General features: G+C 45.4%; 1 protein-coding gene across 1 annotated transcript in view; it reads left to right on the top strand.

Moving 5' to 3' along the window:
• CFAP20DC (CFAP20 domain containing) overlaps window positions 1-20,208 on the top strand; it is a 490,970-nt gene that overhangs the window by 162,345 nt on the left and 308,417 nt on the right. Inside the window, exon 8 of the mRNA XM_077451901.1 lies at window positions 1,538-1,702. Within this exon, the coding sequence (XP_077308027.1) occupies window positions 1,538-1,702 (165 nt within the window). The remainder of the gene's footprint in view (window positions 1-1,537; window positions 1,703-20,208) is intronic.

Here is a 20,208-nt window from a genome sequence, read left to right as displayed (position 1 = left end):
GCAGCAGCTGAAGCTGGCAGGAGGAAAAGGAGGGTAGCTGACTGGCAGTGCTGCAGCAAAGGGATCTAGACTGTGGGGGACGCGGACAGGGGTAATACAAGCAGAGGGAGGAGGGAAGGATCCATCTCAGAGTCCTATCCCCTGTGGCTTTCCTGCAGCTGCTGAAGCCAGCAGGACAGAGAGGAGGTGAAGCTAGCTTCACTGCAGAGGGAACCACATTGGGATCACTCACATGTACAACCAGAACCACCAATAAAGCAGTATAGCCAACCCTCCTGCTTGTCGGGTACCCCCCCCCCCTGTTCAACTGATGGGGCCCAAGCCCCGTACAGGAGGACTTGCAGTACACCTTTATCTGGTATAAGTTATTCCAGTGTTTCCTCTGTGAAAAACATACTTCTAGGATAAAACCAGGCTCCAGCCACAACTTTTGGGTAAGGGTTAGTACCTCTGTCAGATTTTCAATAATGGCTATGTCATTATAGAGGAGTTTTCCATATAAAGAATTACATCCATCTTGGTCCGGGAAGTGTAGAAAAATCTTACTGACATGAACACAGACAGCAATAAAATCTTGGAAATAGAAGAAAGGTGTTGGGTTCTGGATAAATTGGGTACTGGATAACTAAAGAAATAGAACACTCTAAACTGAAAATTTGCCCTATACGTAAGCTTATAGTAAGTCATACCTGTAGGTACTGTGTATTTCTACTAAATTTGTACAGTTAATAAATATTCACATCAGGTTCAGCTGATGATGTCACTGGTGCATGCACAGTATACTCTTCATTCAGGGCACACTGAGTGTGCCCCGATTGCTTGTAGCACCGTGCCACGATGGTGACTCCAGTGCATATGCCATGGCACCCTGGTTGAAAAATCCTGATCTAGAGTGATCATACTAATTACCCAACATAACCTCTCCAATTTTTTTCAGTCCAGTACATGTTTTTTTCAACGGTACCAAGCCCCGATGAAGTGGGAGCCTTAGAACCCCTGAAACATGGTCTATTTTCATTTCATAAATCTTAACACACATTTCAGGTCTTCTTCAAAGTACTGAAGAATTTTGTTTTTCTACCTGTTGCCATTGGGAAACTTTCCACTTGCTTCCTGTTTTGTCTGACACCGACAAACACATAGGAAACATGCAGAAACATTTTGACTTTTCAACACTATATTTAAAACTAAAAGAAATGTTTTGGCTGGTTTTACTTGAATTTCAACTTTGACTGATAGAGGCATAAGACTGTGAGCTCCTCTAGTGCAATGACTGATGTGAACGCCCTCTGTAAAACTGAAATGCAGTATTTTGTCATTGTTTAAATATGGAAAATAAAATAAATGTTAGCGTTTCCAAGATCTATCAGTTTGAAGGCCCCTTTGAAATTGAGCAGCTTACGCTGTAATTAAATATATTTTCTCAGTTAACATGACCCTTTCATTGATTGCTGCACTTTTCTGAAACATCCAAATTTTACAGCGACATTGCATTGCTAAAAGGGTTGTTATAGTAACATGTTAATTTTTCTTACAGATATTTATGGATCTGCTTTGGCCAGCAGTGAACCCACTGACACACTTCCCCGAAGCTGCCAAATTACAACAGATGTGGATCAGGTCACACAGGTGCTGGATCTCACAAGGTTACGTCCCAGTGAATCCCGAGACGATGCGAGGTTCGGGATCTCAGGGGATGGAGGTATTGTGTTACATACAATTCTCAAAGTCTTAACGAGGCGCTGTCACTATCTAAAGCTTAAAGGGCTCATTGTATCCTTTAAAAATACTTAGGAAGAACACAGATACACTGTTTTTTTTTTGTTTGTTTTTTGCTGGTGTGATTGCACTACTAAAACTACCTGCTATTGCAGATGAATGTAGCAACGATTGACTGTACAAGCTTGAAGCATTGTGCTATCACTAACAACCCCATTGTTCCTTATGTGTAGCGATCATGCGCAATGATTGCTGTAGCAAAAATCAGGCAGTCTTATGCCTCGTGCACACGATCGCACATTCCGACAACAAAATCCATGGATTTTTTCAGACGGATGTTGGCTCAAACTTGTCTTGCATACACACGGTCAAACAAATCTTGACGGAAATTCTGAACGTCAAGAATGCAGTGACGTACAACGAGCCGAGAAAATTGAAGTTCAATAGCCAGTGCAGCTCTTCAGCTTGATTGCGAGCATGCATTGAATTTTGTGCGTCGGAATTGTGTACACACGATCGGAATTTCCGACAACGGATTTTGTTGTCGGAAAATTTGAGATCCAGATCTCAAATTTTGTTTGTTGGAAATTCTGACGGAAAATTTCCGATGGTGCCTACACAAGCTCCCATCGAATAGTTCCGTCGGAAAATCCAACCCTGTGTATGCGGCATTACTGTTGCTATCTTTCTTGTATCAGTGAGCAGTCTACTCCACTGTGCTGTAAAGTGTCCAACACTTTCAGATTGGAGGCTGCTGTCCACCACATATGAAGGGACATGAAGCTAAAGTGGTATTAAACCCATAACCAGAAATATAATATGTTGCAGCTAACCAATCATTAGATGTTGTAGCTGCTTTCGATTTTTTTTGGGGGGGTATTTTTTCCCCTCTGTTTTACCTGGTGATCTGGCCAGTAACACACCTCCTGTATCTGAGTGCCCCCACTCTGGATGAAGGAGCAACAGAGATACCTTTGGACAGCAGCATTGTCAGTCCAGAGGGAGGGGAGATTTAGATGTACAAGCAGATTTAAAGACTTCTGCTTATCTGATTCCCCCCCCCCCCCCTCCGTTTTTTTATAGGTACCCTGTCCCCACTTCCGGGAGACTGGGCTGTGGTAAATTACATCAGCAGCTTGGTACCCCTCCTCCTCCTCCCCTTATGCCGGGCCAGTGAGAAAGCGCAGAGTGTTTCGCGCATGCGCAGAAGGGACCCAGCCATGAAGCCGAAAGGCTACAGTACACTGTTGGGCTCCCCTACCCGCAATGGTGGCGGCAGCACTCGACCAGCCGATAGAAACATCAGCTGCGGTGCCGACATCGCTGGACTCCAGGACGGGTAAGTGTCCTAATGTTAAAAGTCAGTAGCTACAGTATGTGTAGCTGTTGACTTTTAATTTTTAAATGGGCAGGATGAACTCAACTTTAACAATTTGAAGCCAAACTCCTGTCAACACTTCATAAGCAATTACAGCAAACAGTTTTGTTCCTTTTGGGATAAAGGTTTTACATGAATAGATAAAAGCTGATCATTGCAAGCACACCTATCAGTGGTAAAGGATTTGTCTCATTCCTGTAACTGACACATCTGTAGGAGAGCTTGTTCGTTTGAAAAACAACAGACATACTTGCCAGTTTACCAGATGAAAATAGAAGACAGAAAGCCTAAAAATGAAAACAAATGCATCCATCGCTTATAAGAAATGGTAAGCTGCAATATAATACATATTTGCTTTTGGGTTTAATACCACTTTAATGGTATGTGCTGCAAGCCTATATTGAAAGGTAGCTCTTAATGCTTATAGTTTGTATATTTTATTTTGTAAATATTTATGTGCAGGCTTACTCATGAAAGATGCATATTTTTCTCCCTTATTTAGCTTTACTTTACTAGTTTGTCTCAGATTGATTCCAGAATAGGAGAATGACAGCAGGGTGGTCCTCTGAGAGCAAACAGTTTCTGGCATGTAAAAAATCTGAGTTCACGTGGACAACACATTGGCTGATTTACTATATAAAATAAACAAGAGGAGGCATGAACCATGAGGGTACAATTGACTCACCTGTTTGCATTTATGAGCATACATGTGCAATCTATGAACCTATCTAGTTGATAGTACACTGATGTTCAAGGCATACGGTGATGATGTCCTAAAGTGACAATAAACAATATTCTTATTCTCCAAACAAAATCTGTATTTAATGATCCTGAAATCTATTTTGCATGAAATTGTTTCTTATGCCGCGTACACACGGTCGGATTTTCCGATGGGAAATGTTGCATGTGAGCTTGTTGTCGGGAAAGTCCAACCATGTGTATGCTCCATTGAACATTTGGTGTCGCACTTTCCGCCAACAAATGTTGGCTAGCAGGTTCTCAAATTTTCTGCCAACAAAACGTTGTTGTTGAAATTTCTGATCGTGTGTACACAAGTCTGACTCACAAAAGTTTGCCTATACTCGGAATCAAGCAGAAGGAACTTCCTTTTTCTTGGCTCGTCGTACGTCGTACACCTTGTACGTCACCACGTTCCCACATTCGTAATTGTTGGTCAACATTTGTGTGACCGTGTGTATGCATGACAAGTTTGAGCCAACATCCTTTGAACAAAAATCCACGGTTTTGTTGGCAAAAAGTCCAATCGTGTGTACGGGGCATTGCTGTGTTTTTCTACCTCCTTGTAATGTCTTCCAATACCTCTCTTTTTTTTCCATCTAATTTCCTTTTGTTTGGAACAAGCAGTGCACGTTAGTTGTAGTCATGTACAGTACATTGCTCTATGCACACTAAAAATTCCATAGTACCTCCTTCATCTTGGGAGCAAGAGAGGGTGGCTATGTTCTTACACACAGTGGGACCCTGCAGAATCAACAAAGCTACCCTCTAATAGTGAGTTGAATCACAGCAGGAAAAAATAAGAAATTTGAAGGAGGCTGAAAGCAGTAGAAGAAACTTATTTTATGAGTTAAGAATACATACTTGAATAGTTTCTTTTAAAATCGAGTTTAGAGTCACTTCAAGTTTACTGTACATTTTGTCCAGAGAATAAAACGCGTAAGTGGAGCTTATATCCTTACATTACTGCTGGCAGATGGAACTCACGCCTGCATTCTGGACTGGTTAGGGGGTGGGGTGGCATTCTACATATGATTTAAGTTTGGATGTTTATTGAAATATGTAAATGCCTGGAAGTTAAACCACTTATGCCGCATACACACGATCAGACTATCCGGCGGACTTAGTCTGGCGGACAAACCGCCGGAAAGTCCGCGGGACTTTCCGAACGAGCGGACCTGCCCACACACAACCGGACTTTTCCAGTGGACTAGGTCCGCCAGACTATGGCGTGAGTCTGCCAGTCTTTTGAAATGAATGGACTTGCCCATACACGGAGGAAAGTCCGTTCATTTTGAATGCTGCTCCAGGTAGCCAGGATTAGCGAAGGAAGTCAATGTCGCCGCCTTAGGCGGCGAGATTGACACGTCGCTGACCCCACCACCTGGTATGGACTTAAAAGGGAAGCCCTACGCTGAAAAAACGGTGTGGGTGTGCCCCCCCAAGGTCCATATCAGACCCTTATCCGAGCACGCAGCCTGGCCAGTCAGAAAAGGGGGTGGGGACGAGCGAGCGCCCCCCCCACCGTGCCCTCAACATGGGGGGGCCCCCACCCCAAATTACCTTGTCCCCATGTGGATGAGGACAAGGGCCTCTTCCCAACAACCCTGGCCTTTGGTTGTCGGGGTCTGCGGGCAGGGGATTATCGGAATCCAGGAGCCCCCTTTAATAAGGGGGCACCCAGATACCGGACCCCCACCCTATTCACCTGGTGGGAAAAAAAACACCACACAAGGTTTCAAAATCATTTATTGCACAGCTCCGAGGGTCTTCTTCCGTCTTTGGGGGTCTTCTCGCTGGACTCCTCCGCTATCTTCTGCTCTTTTGCTAGCTCTTTTACTAGCGGGGAGCCCGGCTTTCTTCTTCGTCGCCGCCCGGGGGTCTTCTTTCGACTACGGGGGTCTTGCCCCCCTCTTCGGTTCTTCTTGCCGGGCCTCCGCTTTCTTCCTTTAGCTCTTTTACTAGCGGTGGCCCGGTCTTCTGTCACCACGCCTCTTCTTCTGACTTCGGGGGTCTTGTCCCCATCTTCGGTTCTTCTTGTTGGGCCTCCGCTCCTTCTTCCAGCTCTTTTACTAGCGGTGGCCCGGTCTTCTGTCACCACTGCCTTTTCTTCTTTTTTTCTCTTCTTCCTTGAGATGTTAACTCAACGCTCTCTCTGGCCGCAATGACGGACGTGTTGTGCGGCGACTTATATAGGGACAATGGGCGGGGTAACGGGTAATGTCCCCACTCATTATGATGTCACAGTCCCAGGGTCCCAGAGGTATCAGTGCAATCATAGTATAAATACAGCTGTTCTATGAAGCCTTCAGAGGGTGGTAAGAGAAGTTTGGTGAACAAACAGCATAATGAAGGCCAAGGAACACACCAGACAGGTCAGGGATAAAGTTGTGGAGAAGTTTAAAGCAGGGTTAGGTTCTAAAAAAATATCCCAAGCTATGAACATCTCACAGAGCACTGTTCAATCCATTATCTGAAAAAAGGAAAAAGTATGGCACAATTGCAAACCTACCAAGACATGGCCATCCACCTAAATAGACAGGCCGGGGCTGGGAGAGCATTAATCAGAGAAGCAGCCAAGAGGCCCATGGTAACTCTGGAGGAGCTGCAGAGATCCACAGCTCAGAGAATCTGTCCACAGGACAACTATTCGTCGTGCACTCCACAAATCTGGCATTTATGGAAGATTGGCAAGGAGAAAGCCATTGTTGAAAGAAAGCCATAAGAAGTCCCATTTTGAATTTACAGTTTGCGAGAAGCCATGTGGGGGACACAGCAAACATGTGGAAGAAGGTGCTCTGGTCAGATAAGTCCAAAATTTTACATTTTGGCCTAAAAGCAAAACGCTATGGGGGTTATTTACTAAAGGAAAATCCACTTTGCACTGGAAGTGCACTTGGAAGTAATGTTGCTGTAGATCCGAGGGGGACATGTAAGGAAAATAAAAAAAACAGCATTTTAGCTTGCACATGATTGGCTGATAACACCAGCAGAGCTTCCACTCATTTCAGATCTACCCCTTAGATTGAGAGCGACTGCTCTTCCAAGTGCACTTTCAAGTACACTTATGAAAGGCAAAGCGGATTTGCCTCTAGTAAATAACCCCCTATGTGTGGCCGAAAACTAACACTGCACATCATCCTGAACACACCATTCCCACTGTGAAACATGGTGGTTGCAGCATCATGCTTTTCTTCAGCAGGGGCAGGAACAGGGAAGCTGGTCAGAGTTGATGGGAAGATATATGGAGCCAAATACAGGGAAACAGCTTGAGCTATTTTGCAAAGAAGAATGAGCAAAAATGTCACTCTCTAGATGTGCCAAGCTGCTAGAGACATCCCCAAAAAGATGTGCAGCTGTAATTGCAGGTGGTTCTACAAAGTATTGACTCAGGGGGGCTGAATGCAAATGCATGCCACACTTTTCAGATATTTATTTGTAAAAAAAGGTAAAAATTATTTCTAATTTTCCTTCCACTTCACAATTATGTGCCACTTTGTGTTGGTCTATCACATAAAATCCCAATAAAATACATTTAGGTTTTTGGTTGTAACATGACAAAATGTGGAAAATTTTAAGGGGTGTGAATACTTTCAAGGCACTGTATATAAGAATTGTTTGATGCTCTGCTTTGTATTGTTCCTCCTTATTCTCATTTATTAAAAACGATCGAAACAGAAAATGAAGTCAATTTTGAGTCTTACGTAGTCTATAACCACCAAATTCAGCAGATTTCTGGGTGGGACTGCCTTCTTCTGTTGTGTGATCCTATAAGTGCACAGTGCAGGGCTCAGAACCAGAAAACACTTGCCCTTTATTTTCCCTGCCTTAGAATCAGGTCATTTCAGACAACAAGGATACAGACAATAATAGAGAATTAAAAAGGATAAGCTGCGTCTCATACATAAGTTATTAAATATAACATTTTCCTGTTTGATAAAACTGTACCTTTAAAATGTTTTACCCTTATTAAATTGTAATTTCATGGGCTAAGTTGACATTTAAATAACAGTGTCTCACTATTTGTATCATCAAATAGCTGGTGAACCCTAATGGCTTGATATAATAGCCTACTGCGCTCTTCACTCTACACTTCTAGCTCTGTGACCTCCCCCAGACTCCTGTACCAGGAGGCCCCCAACTTTCTGCTGAGAAAATAGACCTTGCACAGCGGTGGAAAATAAAACGCCGTTTCTTAGAAGTTCTGCATATATTGTGATACATTTCTATAACAACCTCAGCAAGAACAACACACTCAATGTCTTTATGTCATTTTAAATCTATAGCTATTTGAAAAATTCTTGGAAATGATTTGACTTGCAAATTATAACATGTTTCAAATGGTTTACTAACATAATGCATTTTCAAAAAAGGTTATGTTTTTTAAATAAACTTTCTAAAAAAAATTTCTTCATAGGCTTTCTTTGGTAAATTTGTAGAAGGAAGCTTTAGGAGTCCTTGGCTCAAAATAGGGGGCAAGCCCTAACCTAGCATAGCATGGCATTCAGATGTTGCCAGCATTTCATGAAGTTTTGACATTCATATGTCTTGTGCTGTCTTTGTGCTGAGGGCGCACTGTATTTGTAAAGTTTATAATGTATACATAATGATTTTAGTGTCTTATCATATCTACCCTAAAGCACCCTAAAACAACATACACTGAGATCCTACAACTTTTGTGTATCTCCTGTACTGAAAATATGTATAAGTGGTGGTAAATTTCCCACAAGAAAGTACTGCCCTAGCCATTTCATCAATAAGGTATCGTAGAAGTCCAATTTGATTTCTACAGAGAATAGTTCTTTTGCCACTTTTGTTGTAGGTAGGATGGTGGAGATGTGTTTATCATGGTTTCTTTGTACTCCTGGAGCCCCAAATTTAAATTAGATTTTTCTTGTGTTTGTAGGCAAGTGCAGTCTACTTTCTCCACTGCAGGCGGTGCTCTTCTGTAGTGGTATTGCAACTGGAGAGGAAGTCGAGAGGAACACAGTTCCTCTATGGTTTTCTGGGTCACTGGGGAAGCACTTAATTTGTTTTTGCTGCCCCATGTGACTCTGGTAGCCATCTTAGGTCAGGCAGAGCCTATTTAAGGCCCTGGCTCCAAGGCTTGGCGCGCTTTTTGCGAGTGGGACAGTACCAGCATTAGGGAAAGGTTCCTGATGAGAAGCGAAAGCGTAGGGTTTCATTTCTTCTGGGCACCTTCATGACTGGGCACTAGACAGCCAGGCCGCACTCTGTCCCCTCTCAACAGATGCTGTCAGTCCAGCTGGAATATGCTCCTTTCACTTTACTGGAAACTGAAAGTGCACCCAGCTGGGAAGTCCTCCCACTGAGTTTTTTGTGAACTGTTGCTGCATTAATACAATATAAGCTTTCTATTGTACCGGTCTGTGGGAATTATTGCCTCTACACCATGCTGTACCCCACCTACTGTACATGCTTGTAGGTTTTCACCTGCATTTAAAAGACATACTGGTATGCTAAAGTTGGGTAAAAATGCACATATCGATTATCCTACCACCCTGAGAAAAAACACAAATTGAAACCATTAAATGGATTAAACATTAGAATTTAAAAAATACTTGCCTTACACCCCTGCATCTGGAGGGCTGACATAGGTGAGATTTATACCACTGGGAAAGCTGAGGAGCCCAAATCCCATTTGAATGTGCTCCTGAAGTGTCTTTTTGTGTGATTTGGGGTCCTTAAAGTTCTTAGGATCCCGATAGAAGGCCAAGTCATGTCAGCATTAGAAGCTCCCATGTTTCTCTCAGAAGAGGTTTTCTTTAAAATGACTCTTGCATTATGGCCCCAGCTTTCAAATTTTAAATATTAAAAAAATTAAACATTTGTGGAAAATTAAGAAAATGACTCACCTTATATAATGGCTTCCAGTGAGCTCATAAAAGCATAGGGGACATCACTTGGCCTTTTCTCAAAATCCTGGGAAAGCTGAGGAGCCCAGATCCCATGACAATCCCAGATCCCATGACAATGTGCCCCTGATTGGTGCCTGAGTGTCTTCGGAATCCTCAGATTTCAAAGCATCGTTCAAGAAGGCCAAGTAATACCACTTCTGCCTTTATGCTTGCCCTGATAGCTGGCATGTAAAGTGCCAGCTATCAGTGCTCTTAATTCAGAGGATGGGGGCTGGGCAGTAAGTTGACCTTCCATTTAAAAAAAAAAATACAGGGAAACATGGGCGCTTCTATTGCTGACCTCCTTATGAAAAGCTACTGTTTTCAGTATTTTCTGACTTGCTGACCTCAGGAGGCCTTACCTGACTATCTGTTTTGAGTTAGAAAGCAAGTAAAGTATTGAACCAAAATTGTAAGCATGACTGCCAGTCAACTAGCTTTTGCTCTATAAGAATAAAACAGTAGCCTCAATGTTACTTTCTGGAAATGTTTAGCGATTGTAAAGGTAAATAAAAATAAACATTGCTATACTTACCTGCTCTGTGCAATGGAATTGCACAGAGCTGCCACAAACTTCCTCTTCTCGGGTCCCCCGCCCGCACTCATGGCCCCTCCTCCCTGTTCACCGTCCCCATGAGAAGCTGTTTAAAGAGACTTTGTCACCAGACCAAAATCCCTGAGGCTGCTGCAGGGAGCTGTCATCTTGGATGTGAGGTCAACAATCCTAGTAGACCTAATAGTGCACCCCGCCCCCACTTCTTCCCCCAGGAGCAACATGAAAGGTTATGTAGGGAGTTGAAGGAAGGTGCAGGGGAACTGGGCCAGCACAGACAGTTATTAGATGCTCCCGGAGAAGAAGGGGGCTATGACATGCAGGAGGGAAGGGGCTGTGCTAGGAGGTTGACTCTGGTAACTGGAAAAAAAAACATGGAAATCAATCACCCCGTCCTTGAGGACCCTTCATTGGCTAGCCATGAAGGATCGAATAACATTTAAGACCCTCTGCCTCACTCACAAATGTACATAAGGAAAAGCCCCGCAATACCTCTGTGACAAAATAAAGCACTACACCCCAGCTCTCACTCTCTGGTCAACTAACCAGAACTTCCTCCACATCCCCAATACCCGTTATAAATTAAAAGGCGAGCGAAGGTTCGCAGGCCAAGGACCACGGCTATGGAATGCTCTACTCGCGGATATCCGCTCGGAAGAAAACTATCTGGCCTTCAGGAAGAAGCTCAAAACCCACCTGAAAACCCAGACGGACACTAGCGGCTAAAGCATCCTGAGTCAATTTAGTTCACATATGTAGCGCTATACAAGTTATTCATTCATTCCTAGAGTAGTCACATTTTGTAGAAAGTTCAGAGACCTAATGAAATTCAGTTAAAAATTGTTTATGTAAAATGGTTGTAAAGGTAATTAAAATAAATAACAAACATCTCTATACTTTCCTGCTCCAAACCTCCTCGGGTCCCCCGCCATCGTTCCTCTTCTATGTCTAGTGCCCCACTGGAAGCCACTTCCCATAGAGGCACTCTTGCGTGCTTTCTCAGACAGTGGAATTGGCCCTGTCCCGCCTCCCTCCTCACTGGCTTTCATTGACATCCCGGTGCCTCATCAAAGCCAGTGATACCCAGAAGACAGGAGAGAAGAATGAAGGGCTCAGGGAAGTTAAAGGGGGGGGGGGGCGGGGGGGACGATACTGCAAGGAATGTATTAAGGTAAAAAATGTTTAGGCTTTAGAACCTCCCACAATTTTTTAAGTTGGTGACAAGGTAAACTTCTGCAATAAAATCAGTATTCTGTCCATACCGTTCAAAGGATCAGCCAGCTGCTCGTAATACTTACCTATTCCTGCTTTGATTTTGGGGACAGCAAGTCATGTTCTGTGACTTATTACTTTCTGGCCAGGTAGAGCATACATGTTGATGGAAGCTCAGTATAAAATGAAATCTACCTTTAGCGCTCATGGTTTGTCACTAGCTTTCTAAAGACAAGATATTGAGTTGGCAACTGCTATACATCAGCATAACCGTTTTTACTGGCAGCTGGTACGGTGATAAAGGAGAAGCTTTACAGATAGTGATGGCCGAACGGTTCGCCCGGCGGTCGTTTCGCGGCGAATTTCCGACATTCGTGGTCCGCACGTTCGAACGCCTTTTTCCGTCGTTCGCCGCGGCGGACTTACGTGTTTAATGTATACAAGAACTTTAACCTTTGGTGACACGTTTATCATGTGATACAGGACAGCCAATTGAGACATGACAGCACATGGACACTTGTACATTCCCCCTAACCTATAAATACACCCGATCCGGTGGCCATTTTACATTCTTTCTTCTGTTACGATAGGGACAGGTTCCTGTGTGGAGTAGGGAGAGATAAACCACTAGCTATTTGGTACACAAAAGTTCTTTTCAGGACTGGTATAGGTGTTAGGTGTTGATAGGTTTGCTGTGCTGCTGATTCTTGCAGCAGCCTGAGTGTCTTTTGTTAGTTTAGAGAAAGGGAAAGGACGGTGTATGCTACAGGGACAGCCAGATTAGTCTTTCATCATCATCATCATCATCATCATCATTAGCTGTTACTATCAAGGTCCACAAAAGAGCTGTTCCAGTAACCACTAATCGTTCTCTTTTTTTGCCAATTTGTATAGGGACAGGAAGGAAGCAGTGTTGTCAGGCAGTGAGGGTAATTTTAAAGACTTGCTGTTATTATTAGTTCCACAAAGGTTCTTTTCAGGACTGGTATCAGTGGTACAGTAATAGGCTTGTACATGTATAATATTCTTTCTTCCAAATATAGAAAGGATATTATACTTGACTGCTGCCCTTCTGCTGCAGTCTGCTAAACATTCACAACTCACTTGTTCCACAAAAGTTCTTATAAGGACTGGTAACTTGGTATAGGGTGCTACGGTACATAGGCTTGAGTGCGGTACAGTCTGCTGTTCTGTAAGGACCGCTATCGGTCCACAATAGATAGGGTTGACGTGCACCACTGCTGACCGCTGCCCTATACTGCAGCAGTCCTTCAGCGGTATAGGGACTGACGTACAGTCTGCTAAACACTAATACACAACCTGCTTGGTCCACAAAAGTTCTTATAAGGACTGGTAACTTGGTATAGGGTGCTACGGTACATAGGCTTGAGTGCGGTACAGTCTGCTGTTCTGTAAGGACCGCTATAGGTCCACAATAGATAGGGTTGACGTGCACCACTGCTGACCGCTCACCTATACTGCAGCAGTCCTTCAGCGGTATAGGGACTGACGTACAGTCTGCTAATCACTAACACACAACCTGCTTGTTCCACAAAAGTTCTTATAAGGACTGGTAACTTGGTATAGGGTGCTACGGTACATAGGCTTGAGTGCGGTACAGTCTGCTGTTCTGTAAGGACCGCTATCGGTCCACAATAGATAGGGTTGACGTGCACCACTGCTGACCGCTGCCCTATACTGCAGCAGTCCTTCAGCGGTATAGGGACTGACGTACAGTCTGCTAATCACTAACACACAACCTGCTTGTTCCACAAAAGTTCTTATAAGGACTGGTAACTTGGTATAGGGTGCTACGGTACATAGGCTTGAGTGCGGTACAGTCTGCTGTTCTGTAAGGACCGCTATCGGTCCACAATAGATAGGGTTGACGTGCACCACTGCTGACCGCTGCCCTATACTGCAGCAGTCCTTCAGCGGTATAGGGACTGACGTACAGTCTGCTAAACACTAATACACAACCTGCTTGGTCCACAAAAGTTCTTATAAGGACTGGTAACTTGGTATAGGGTGCTACGGTACATAGGCTTGAGTGCGGTACAGTCTGCTGTTCTGTAAGGACCGCTATAGGTCCACAATAGATAGGGTTGACGTGCACCACTGCTGACCGCTCACCTATACTGCAGCAGTCCTTCAGCGGTATAGGGACTAAGAGTTTTGTCACAGGGTCATTTAAAAAATGACATGCAGAGGAAGAGGCAGGCCCTTCCGCAGGGGTGGTAGGGGTAGGGCAGGAGCAACAGGCTTGAGCCAAAGTGGGAAGTTGCAGAAGGTGCGTTCAATTACTTTAAAGGATGCACCAGACTTGGTTGAGTGGCTCGCTCAGCCTTACTCTTCTGCACCCTCCTCATCCTCTCGATCTGCACCCTCTTCTTCACTCTCTGCTATGTGCACCCCCAAAGACACTACCACCAACAACACGACCACCACCACCACCACCACATACCTTCCGCTTGAGTCACTGGAATTATTTTCCGATCCATATCAAGAGGACATTTCTGATGCGCAGCCACTCTTGGTATTGGATCAGGAAGAGGAGGTAGCAACAAGCGCTACTCAGCAGTCTGACGCCAGTACCCAGATCAGCCCAAGGAGGAGGTTGGTCCCCGGTGTTGCTGCCTACTCCGAGATCTCTACTTATAGCGGTGGGGAAGGTGACGTTGATGATGACGTGTCTAGTGATGTCACGTGGGTGCCCACAAGAGAGGAAGAGGAGGGGAGTTCAGAGGGAGATATGGACCAGCAGATAGGGAGGAGAAGCAGCAATGACTTACATTGCACAGCAGGGACAAAGCAGACTGCAAATGTATCAGGAGCGAGTCATCGACCATGTACGGTCACATCTGGCGCTCCCAGGACACCGGCACATGGCTCCGCAGTGTGGGCTTTTTTTAACGTGTCCGCTGCTGACAATAGCGTTGCCATCTGCAATCTTTGCAGTCAACGCGTTAGTCGCGGTAAGCCCAATACTCACCTAGGGACGACCGCCTTAAGAAGGCACATGAGCAGCCATCACCGAGCCCAGTGGGAGCAACGGAACACACAAAGCCACACTGCAGGCTCTCACCGTCCAGCCTCGTCTTCTACTTCTCCTTCTCCTCTCTCCTCACAATTGTCCTCCACTCCACCTTCCATCACGCCAAGCTCACATTTTTCTGCAAAAAGGCAGGCTTCCGTGGGCCTAATGTTTGAGCGTAAAAAAATGATGATGCCGGATAACCCTCTTGCCCAACGGTTGGCGGCTGGCTTGTCAGAACTCATAGCCCGCCAACTACTGCCATATAAACTGGTGGACTCGGAGGCCTTTCGCAAATTTGTGGCCATTGGAACACCACAATGGAAGGTCCCAGGAAGGAAGTATTTCTCAGAGAAGGGCATCCCAGAGCTATATGGCCATGTTCAGCGGCAAGTGAATGTATCTCTGGCACACAGTGTCGGTGCCAAGATACATCTGACCACAGACACGTGGTCTAGCAAACACGGGCAGGGAAGGTATATCAGTTTTACTGCCCACTGGGTGAACCTTCTGACGGCCGTCAAGCATGTAACCCATGGCACCCGTGTAGATTTGGTTTTACCGCCACGGATTGCATGCAGGCCTGACTCTTCTTCTCCTCCTCCTACTCCATCCTCCTCCCTCTCCTCCTCAGCTGCCTCCTCCTTTTCCGCTGCTAGCGTCTCTTCCACTGCACCGCCCAAGCTCCCCAGAACCTATTCCACATGCCAGGTGAGACGTTGCCATGCCGTGCTGCGTCTGTTGTGCCTGGAAGCAAAGAGCCACACTGGCCCGGCACTCCTTTCAGCTTTGCGTTCACAGGCAGATGAGTGGCTAACACCGCTCAATTTGACAGTTGGTAAAGTGGTGTGTGACAACGGTGCCAATCTGCTTAGCGCATTGAAACAGGGCAAAATCACGCACGTGCCGTGCATGGCACACGTCTTAAACTTGGTCGTGCAGCGATTCCTTGTCAAATACCCTGGGGTCCAGGACATCTTGCGGCAGGCAAGGAAAATCTCGGCCCATTTCAGAAGATCTTACACGGCCATGGCTCGCCTTGCTGACATTCAGCGGCGACACCATCTGCCGGTCAGACGTCTTATTTGCGATTGCCCGACGCGATGGAACTCAACCTTCTATATGCTTGATAGGCTGCTCCAGCAGAAACGTGCAGTTAACGTCTACCTGTATGAACTCTGCGAAAGAAACGGTTCTGGGGAGCTGGGTTTTTTTTCACCGCGCCAGTGGCTGCTCATGCGCGACACATGCAGACTTCTGCGGCCATTTGAGGAGATCACCAAACTGGTCAGTCGCAGCCATGGCGCCATCAGTGACATGGTACCTTATGCCTTCTTTCTGGAGCGTGCATTGCGTTGTGTCATTGATCAGGCTGTGGAGGAGCAGGAGCGGGAAGATGAGGAAGTCGCAATGCTGGATGAATTCCCAGGGGGGGCTACTCTATCTGAGACAAGTCAACAACAGGAGTCTGATGAGGAGTCAGAGGAGGATGGTGCCGGGGCGGATGAGCAGGAGCAAGAAGAGCATGCTTTAAACCTTTCTGGGATCCCTGTTGTGCGTGGATGGGGAGAGGAGAATGAAGAGGACGACATTATCCTGGATGATGAGCAGGAGCCAGGCCACCACACCGCTTCCACTTTAGTGCAAATGGGGGCCTTCATGCTCCAGTGTTTTAATAGGGACCCCCGTATAAAAAGCATGAGGGTCAAGGACCAGTACTGGGTGGCAACGTACTTAGACCCCCGGTACAAACACAAAATGGCGGAAATGTTACCGCCGTCGCAGAGGGCTGTCAGAATGCAGCACTTCCAGGCCTTGCTTCGAGAAATGCTGCATTCTGCTTTTGCGTGCGCTGGCAGAGGAGCAATTCCCACTCCCAGAGAAGGATTTGCGGGTACCAATCCAACAGCGCCTGCAAGAAGAGGCCGGTTTGAAGATGTGTTGGTGACTTCGGATATGAGGTCATTCTTTCAGCCGACCCATCGACAGGTGTCATCCGGATCCAGCATCAGGGAACGCCTAGACCGTCAGGTGTCCGACTACATTGGGTTAACGGCCGATGTGGACGCTCTGAGGAGTGATGAACCCCTAGACTACTGGGTGGGCAGGCTTGACCTCTGGCCAGAGCTTGCCCAATTTGCAATCGAACTGTTGGCTTGCCCCTCATCCAGTGTCCTGTCCGAAAGGACGTTCAGCGCAGCAGGGGGGATTGTGACCGATAAGCGTACTCGCCTAGCTCACCACAGTGTTAACTACCTCACATTTCTAAAAATGAATGAGGCATGGATCTCGGAGGAATTCAACACATGTGACCAGTAGACCATGTATATGTCTATAAACTATTTTTTTAATCAAGCACACAGACCTTCTTAATTCATTTGGCTCACTTCCTTGACCCAAAAAAGCACACCGTACTATATGCCCCTACCCTCCTCTTTGAAGAGGTTGAGCGGTGTCATATTTCTACTGGGGCTGCTTATGATATCCCTGTGCTGTGCTGACTTCCTCCTGGGGGTTCTTATTATGAAGGGATCACACTATCCCTGTGCTGTGCTGACTTCCTCCTGGGGGTTCTTATTATGAGGGGATCACACCATCCCTGTGCTGTGCTGACTTCCTCCTGGGGCTGCTTACGGTGCTGCTGTCAGTGCTGTATGTCACGGTGCTGCTGTCAGCGCTGTATGTCACGGTGCTGCTGTCAGCGCTGTATGTCACGGTGCTGCTGTCAGCGCTGTATGTCACGGTGCTGCTGTCAGCGCTGTATGTCACGGTGCTGCTGTCAGCGCTGTATGTCACGGTGCTGCTGTCAGCGCTGTATGTCACGGTGCTGCTGTCAGCGCTGTATGTCACGGTGCTGCTGTCAGCGCTGTATGTCACGGTGCTGCTGTCAGCGCTGTATGTCACGGTGCTGCTGTCAGCGCTGTATGTCACGGTGCTGCTGTCAGCGCTGTATGTCACGGTGCTGCTGTCAGCGCTGTATGTCACGGTGCTGCTGTCAGTGCTCTGTATTACGGTGCTGCTGTCAGATGCCTCTATCACGGTGCATGTGTCATTCCGGTATGTCACGCTGCTGGTGATCATCTCCTGCACCCTCTTCTTTGCCTACCCTGGTCCCTGACCTTCCCTCTCCTCCATTGCCTTCATTAGCTCCATAGTCCTGAATTGTTAGAACAATTTCCCAAATAAAATAAAAATGCTTGTAGTTATCGATCCCAAATTCACCTCATACATGTATTATGTCATTGTCCAGATGGTGGGACTACGTTTTACCCCCTAATAATTACCACGTGGCCGCAAATTCGACATGAAGGTTTGCAAAGTTCGCCTCCCATTGAAGTCAATGGGGCCCGCGGCGAACGTTCTGTTTCGCGAACGTTTGGGTCCGTTCGCATTTCGCGTTCGCGAAACGTCCCGTCGGAAGTTCGTCCATCACTATTTACAGACAAGGTGTGGGTACGGGAATGAAGTATATTGCCTGTCAGGACGGGCTCGTTGCGTTGGTTGCTCTCGCTGTGATTGAATATATGCTCTAGGTCTACAGGACTGTCACACAACATGTTATAAATACACGCTGTAAAGAGTGACTAAATGAGACTTCTTTGCTTAAAATCAACCGGCTGTTTAAAGTTTACCAGCAACACTGGAAAAAGCTTACGTAGCTAAAGAGCAAGTCCTCCTAAAACAGATAATAAAGTTTGCACTTACCCAAAGCAACCAATCAGCTTCTGACTTTGATCATTTAGTCATGTCAAAACATTGATAGATGACTGCTGATTGGTTGCATAGGGCTGCTTCAATTTGCTTAATAGGCTATTCCTTGTTAAAATTCATCTGTGCATGTTGCTGTTTTCTCATCTGAGAGTTTGCCCCCACATTACAGATCTAAATGAGAGACTTGGCGTATGTAGTAAATTATTTCTGTTAACATTGCGGTGATTTTCAACCCCTGTGTTGTTGTGTCTGCTTCTGTTGATCAGGTGAGATTTGAGGGATTTTATACGCCCGGCTCTAATTGAACCGAGTCAGGTCTTGTTATTTAATAGAGGAGTTCAAGTCGCTAATGACAGCATGTATTGCTCCACTGAGTTTGCATCAAAACCAATCATTTACTTTAAAATTACAAGAGCAGAAATATATTTATTTCCTTCACAGTAGTGTTAGAAGTTCACGATCATAATTTTAATTAAATAAGTTTTGAAATTCACTTCAAACGTTTTAAAGTTTCCTTAGTTTAGGGAGATAGATTAATCAAGAAATGGAAAAGCTTTTATGAAAAATGGTTTCAAGGCAGTCTGCCTAAAAATGAATACGTAGAAGGAAGAGATAGATTTTTTTATAATAAAACAATATGCAGCCTATCGGTTCATAAAGAACCAGAGACATCACTGCAACAGCGATTTTGTTAGCTATACACACTATTTTGTCAAAAGTATTGGGGCGCCTGCCTTTACACACACACATGAGCTTTAATGGCATTCCAGTCTTAGTCCGTAGGGTTCAATATTGAGCTGGCCCACCCTTTGCAGCTATAACAGATTCAACTCTTCTGGGAAGGCTGTCCACAAGGTTTAGGAGTGTCTATGGGAATGTTTGACCATTCTTCCAGAAGCACATTTGTAAGGTCAGGCGTTGATATTGGAGGAGAAGGCCTGGCTCACAGACTCCGCTCTAATTCATCCCAAAGGTGTTCTATTGGGTTGAGGCCAGTCAAGTTCCTCCACCCCAAACTCGCTCATCCATGTCTTTAAGGGCCTTAGTTTGTGCGCAGCTATGTTGGAACAGGAAGTGGCCATCCCTAAATTGATCCCACAAAGTTGGGAGCATGAAATTGTCCAAAATGTCTTGGTATGAAGAATTCCCTTCACTGGAACTAAGGGGCCAAACCCAACCTCTGAAAAACAGCCCCACACTATAATCCCCCCGACACCAAATGATTTGAACCAGTGCACAAAGCAAGGTCCATAAAGACATGGATGAGCAAGTTTGGGATGGAGGAACTTGACTGGCATGCACAGAGTCCTGAACTCAACCCGATAGAACATCTTTGGGAGGAATTATAGGGGAGACTGTGAGCCAGGCCTTCTCGTCCAATATTAGTGGCTGACTTCACAAATGCACTTCTGGAAGACTGGTCAAACATTCCCATAGACACACTGCTAAACCTTGTGGACAGCCTTTCTACAATGAGCTGAAGCTGTTGGTGGGCCAACTCAACTTAGCCCTACGGACTAAGACTGGGATTGCTTTAATTTCCCTTTTGAATCTCAAAGCGGTACATTGTTTTGCATGGAAATTTGCTCAGTTGCAGAATTGTCGATGTCGTCACTTTCTGTCAGGAATGTCACATCTACCCCAATGCAGCCCAGCCAAACAAACTCAGGCTGGATTTCTCCATTAAATCATGTTTAACATTTTTGCTAGGAACAACACAGACAGTCCTGAATATGCAAGCGAGATCACAAGGCAAACCAAACAGTAACCACAATTTGTCATCGGTATATGGCACACCATTTACCCAGGAGAACAAATAGACTTATGTAAACGCTGGCTACCTCAGCATCTATGTTGCACAATCTTTTTCTAAAGTATTGATAATCATATATTTGCACTACATAGTGTTTTGAAGCCATGTAGTGTGTGTTTGAGCTTATGTATC

This window comes from Lithobates pipiens, unplaced genomic scaffold (genome assembly GCF_037356315.1).
Source record: "Lithobates pipiens isolate NorthernLeopardFrog02 unplaced genomic scaffold, aLitPip1_a1.2 Scaffold_23, whole genome shotgun sequence".
NCBI classification, from domain to species: Eukaryota; Metazoa; Chordata; class Amphibia; order Anura; family Ranidae; genus Lithobates; species Lithobates pipiens.
Note: the sequence above shows the minus strand (reverse complement) of the source record. Positions and strands in the feature narration are given on the sequence as shown.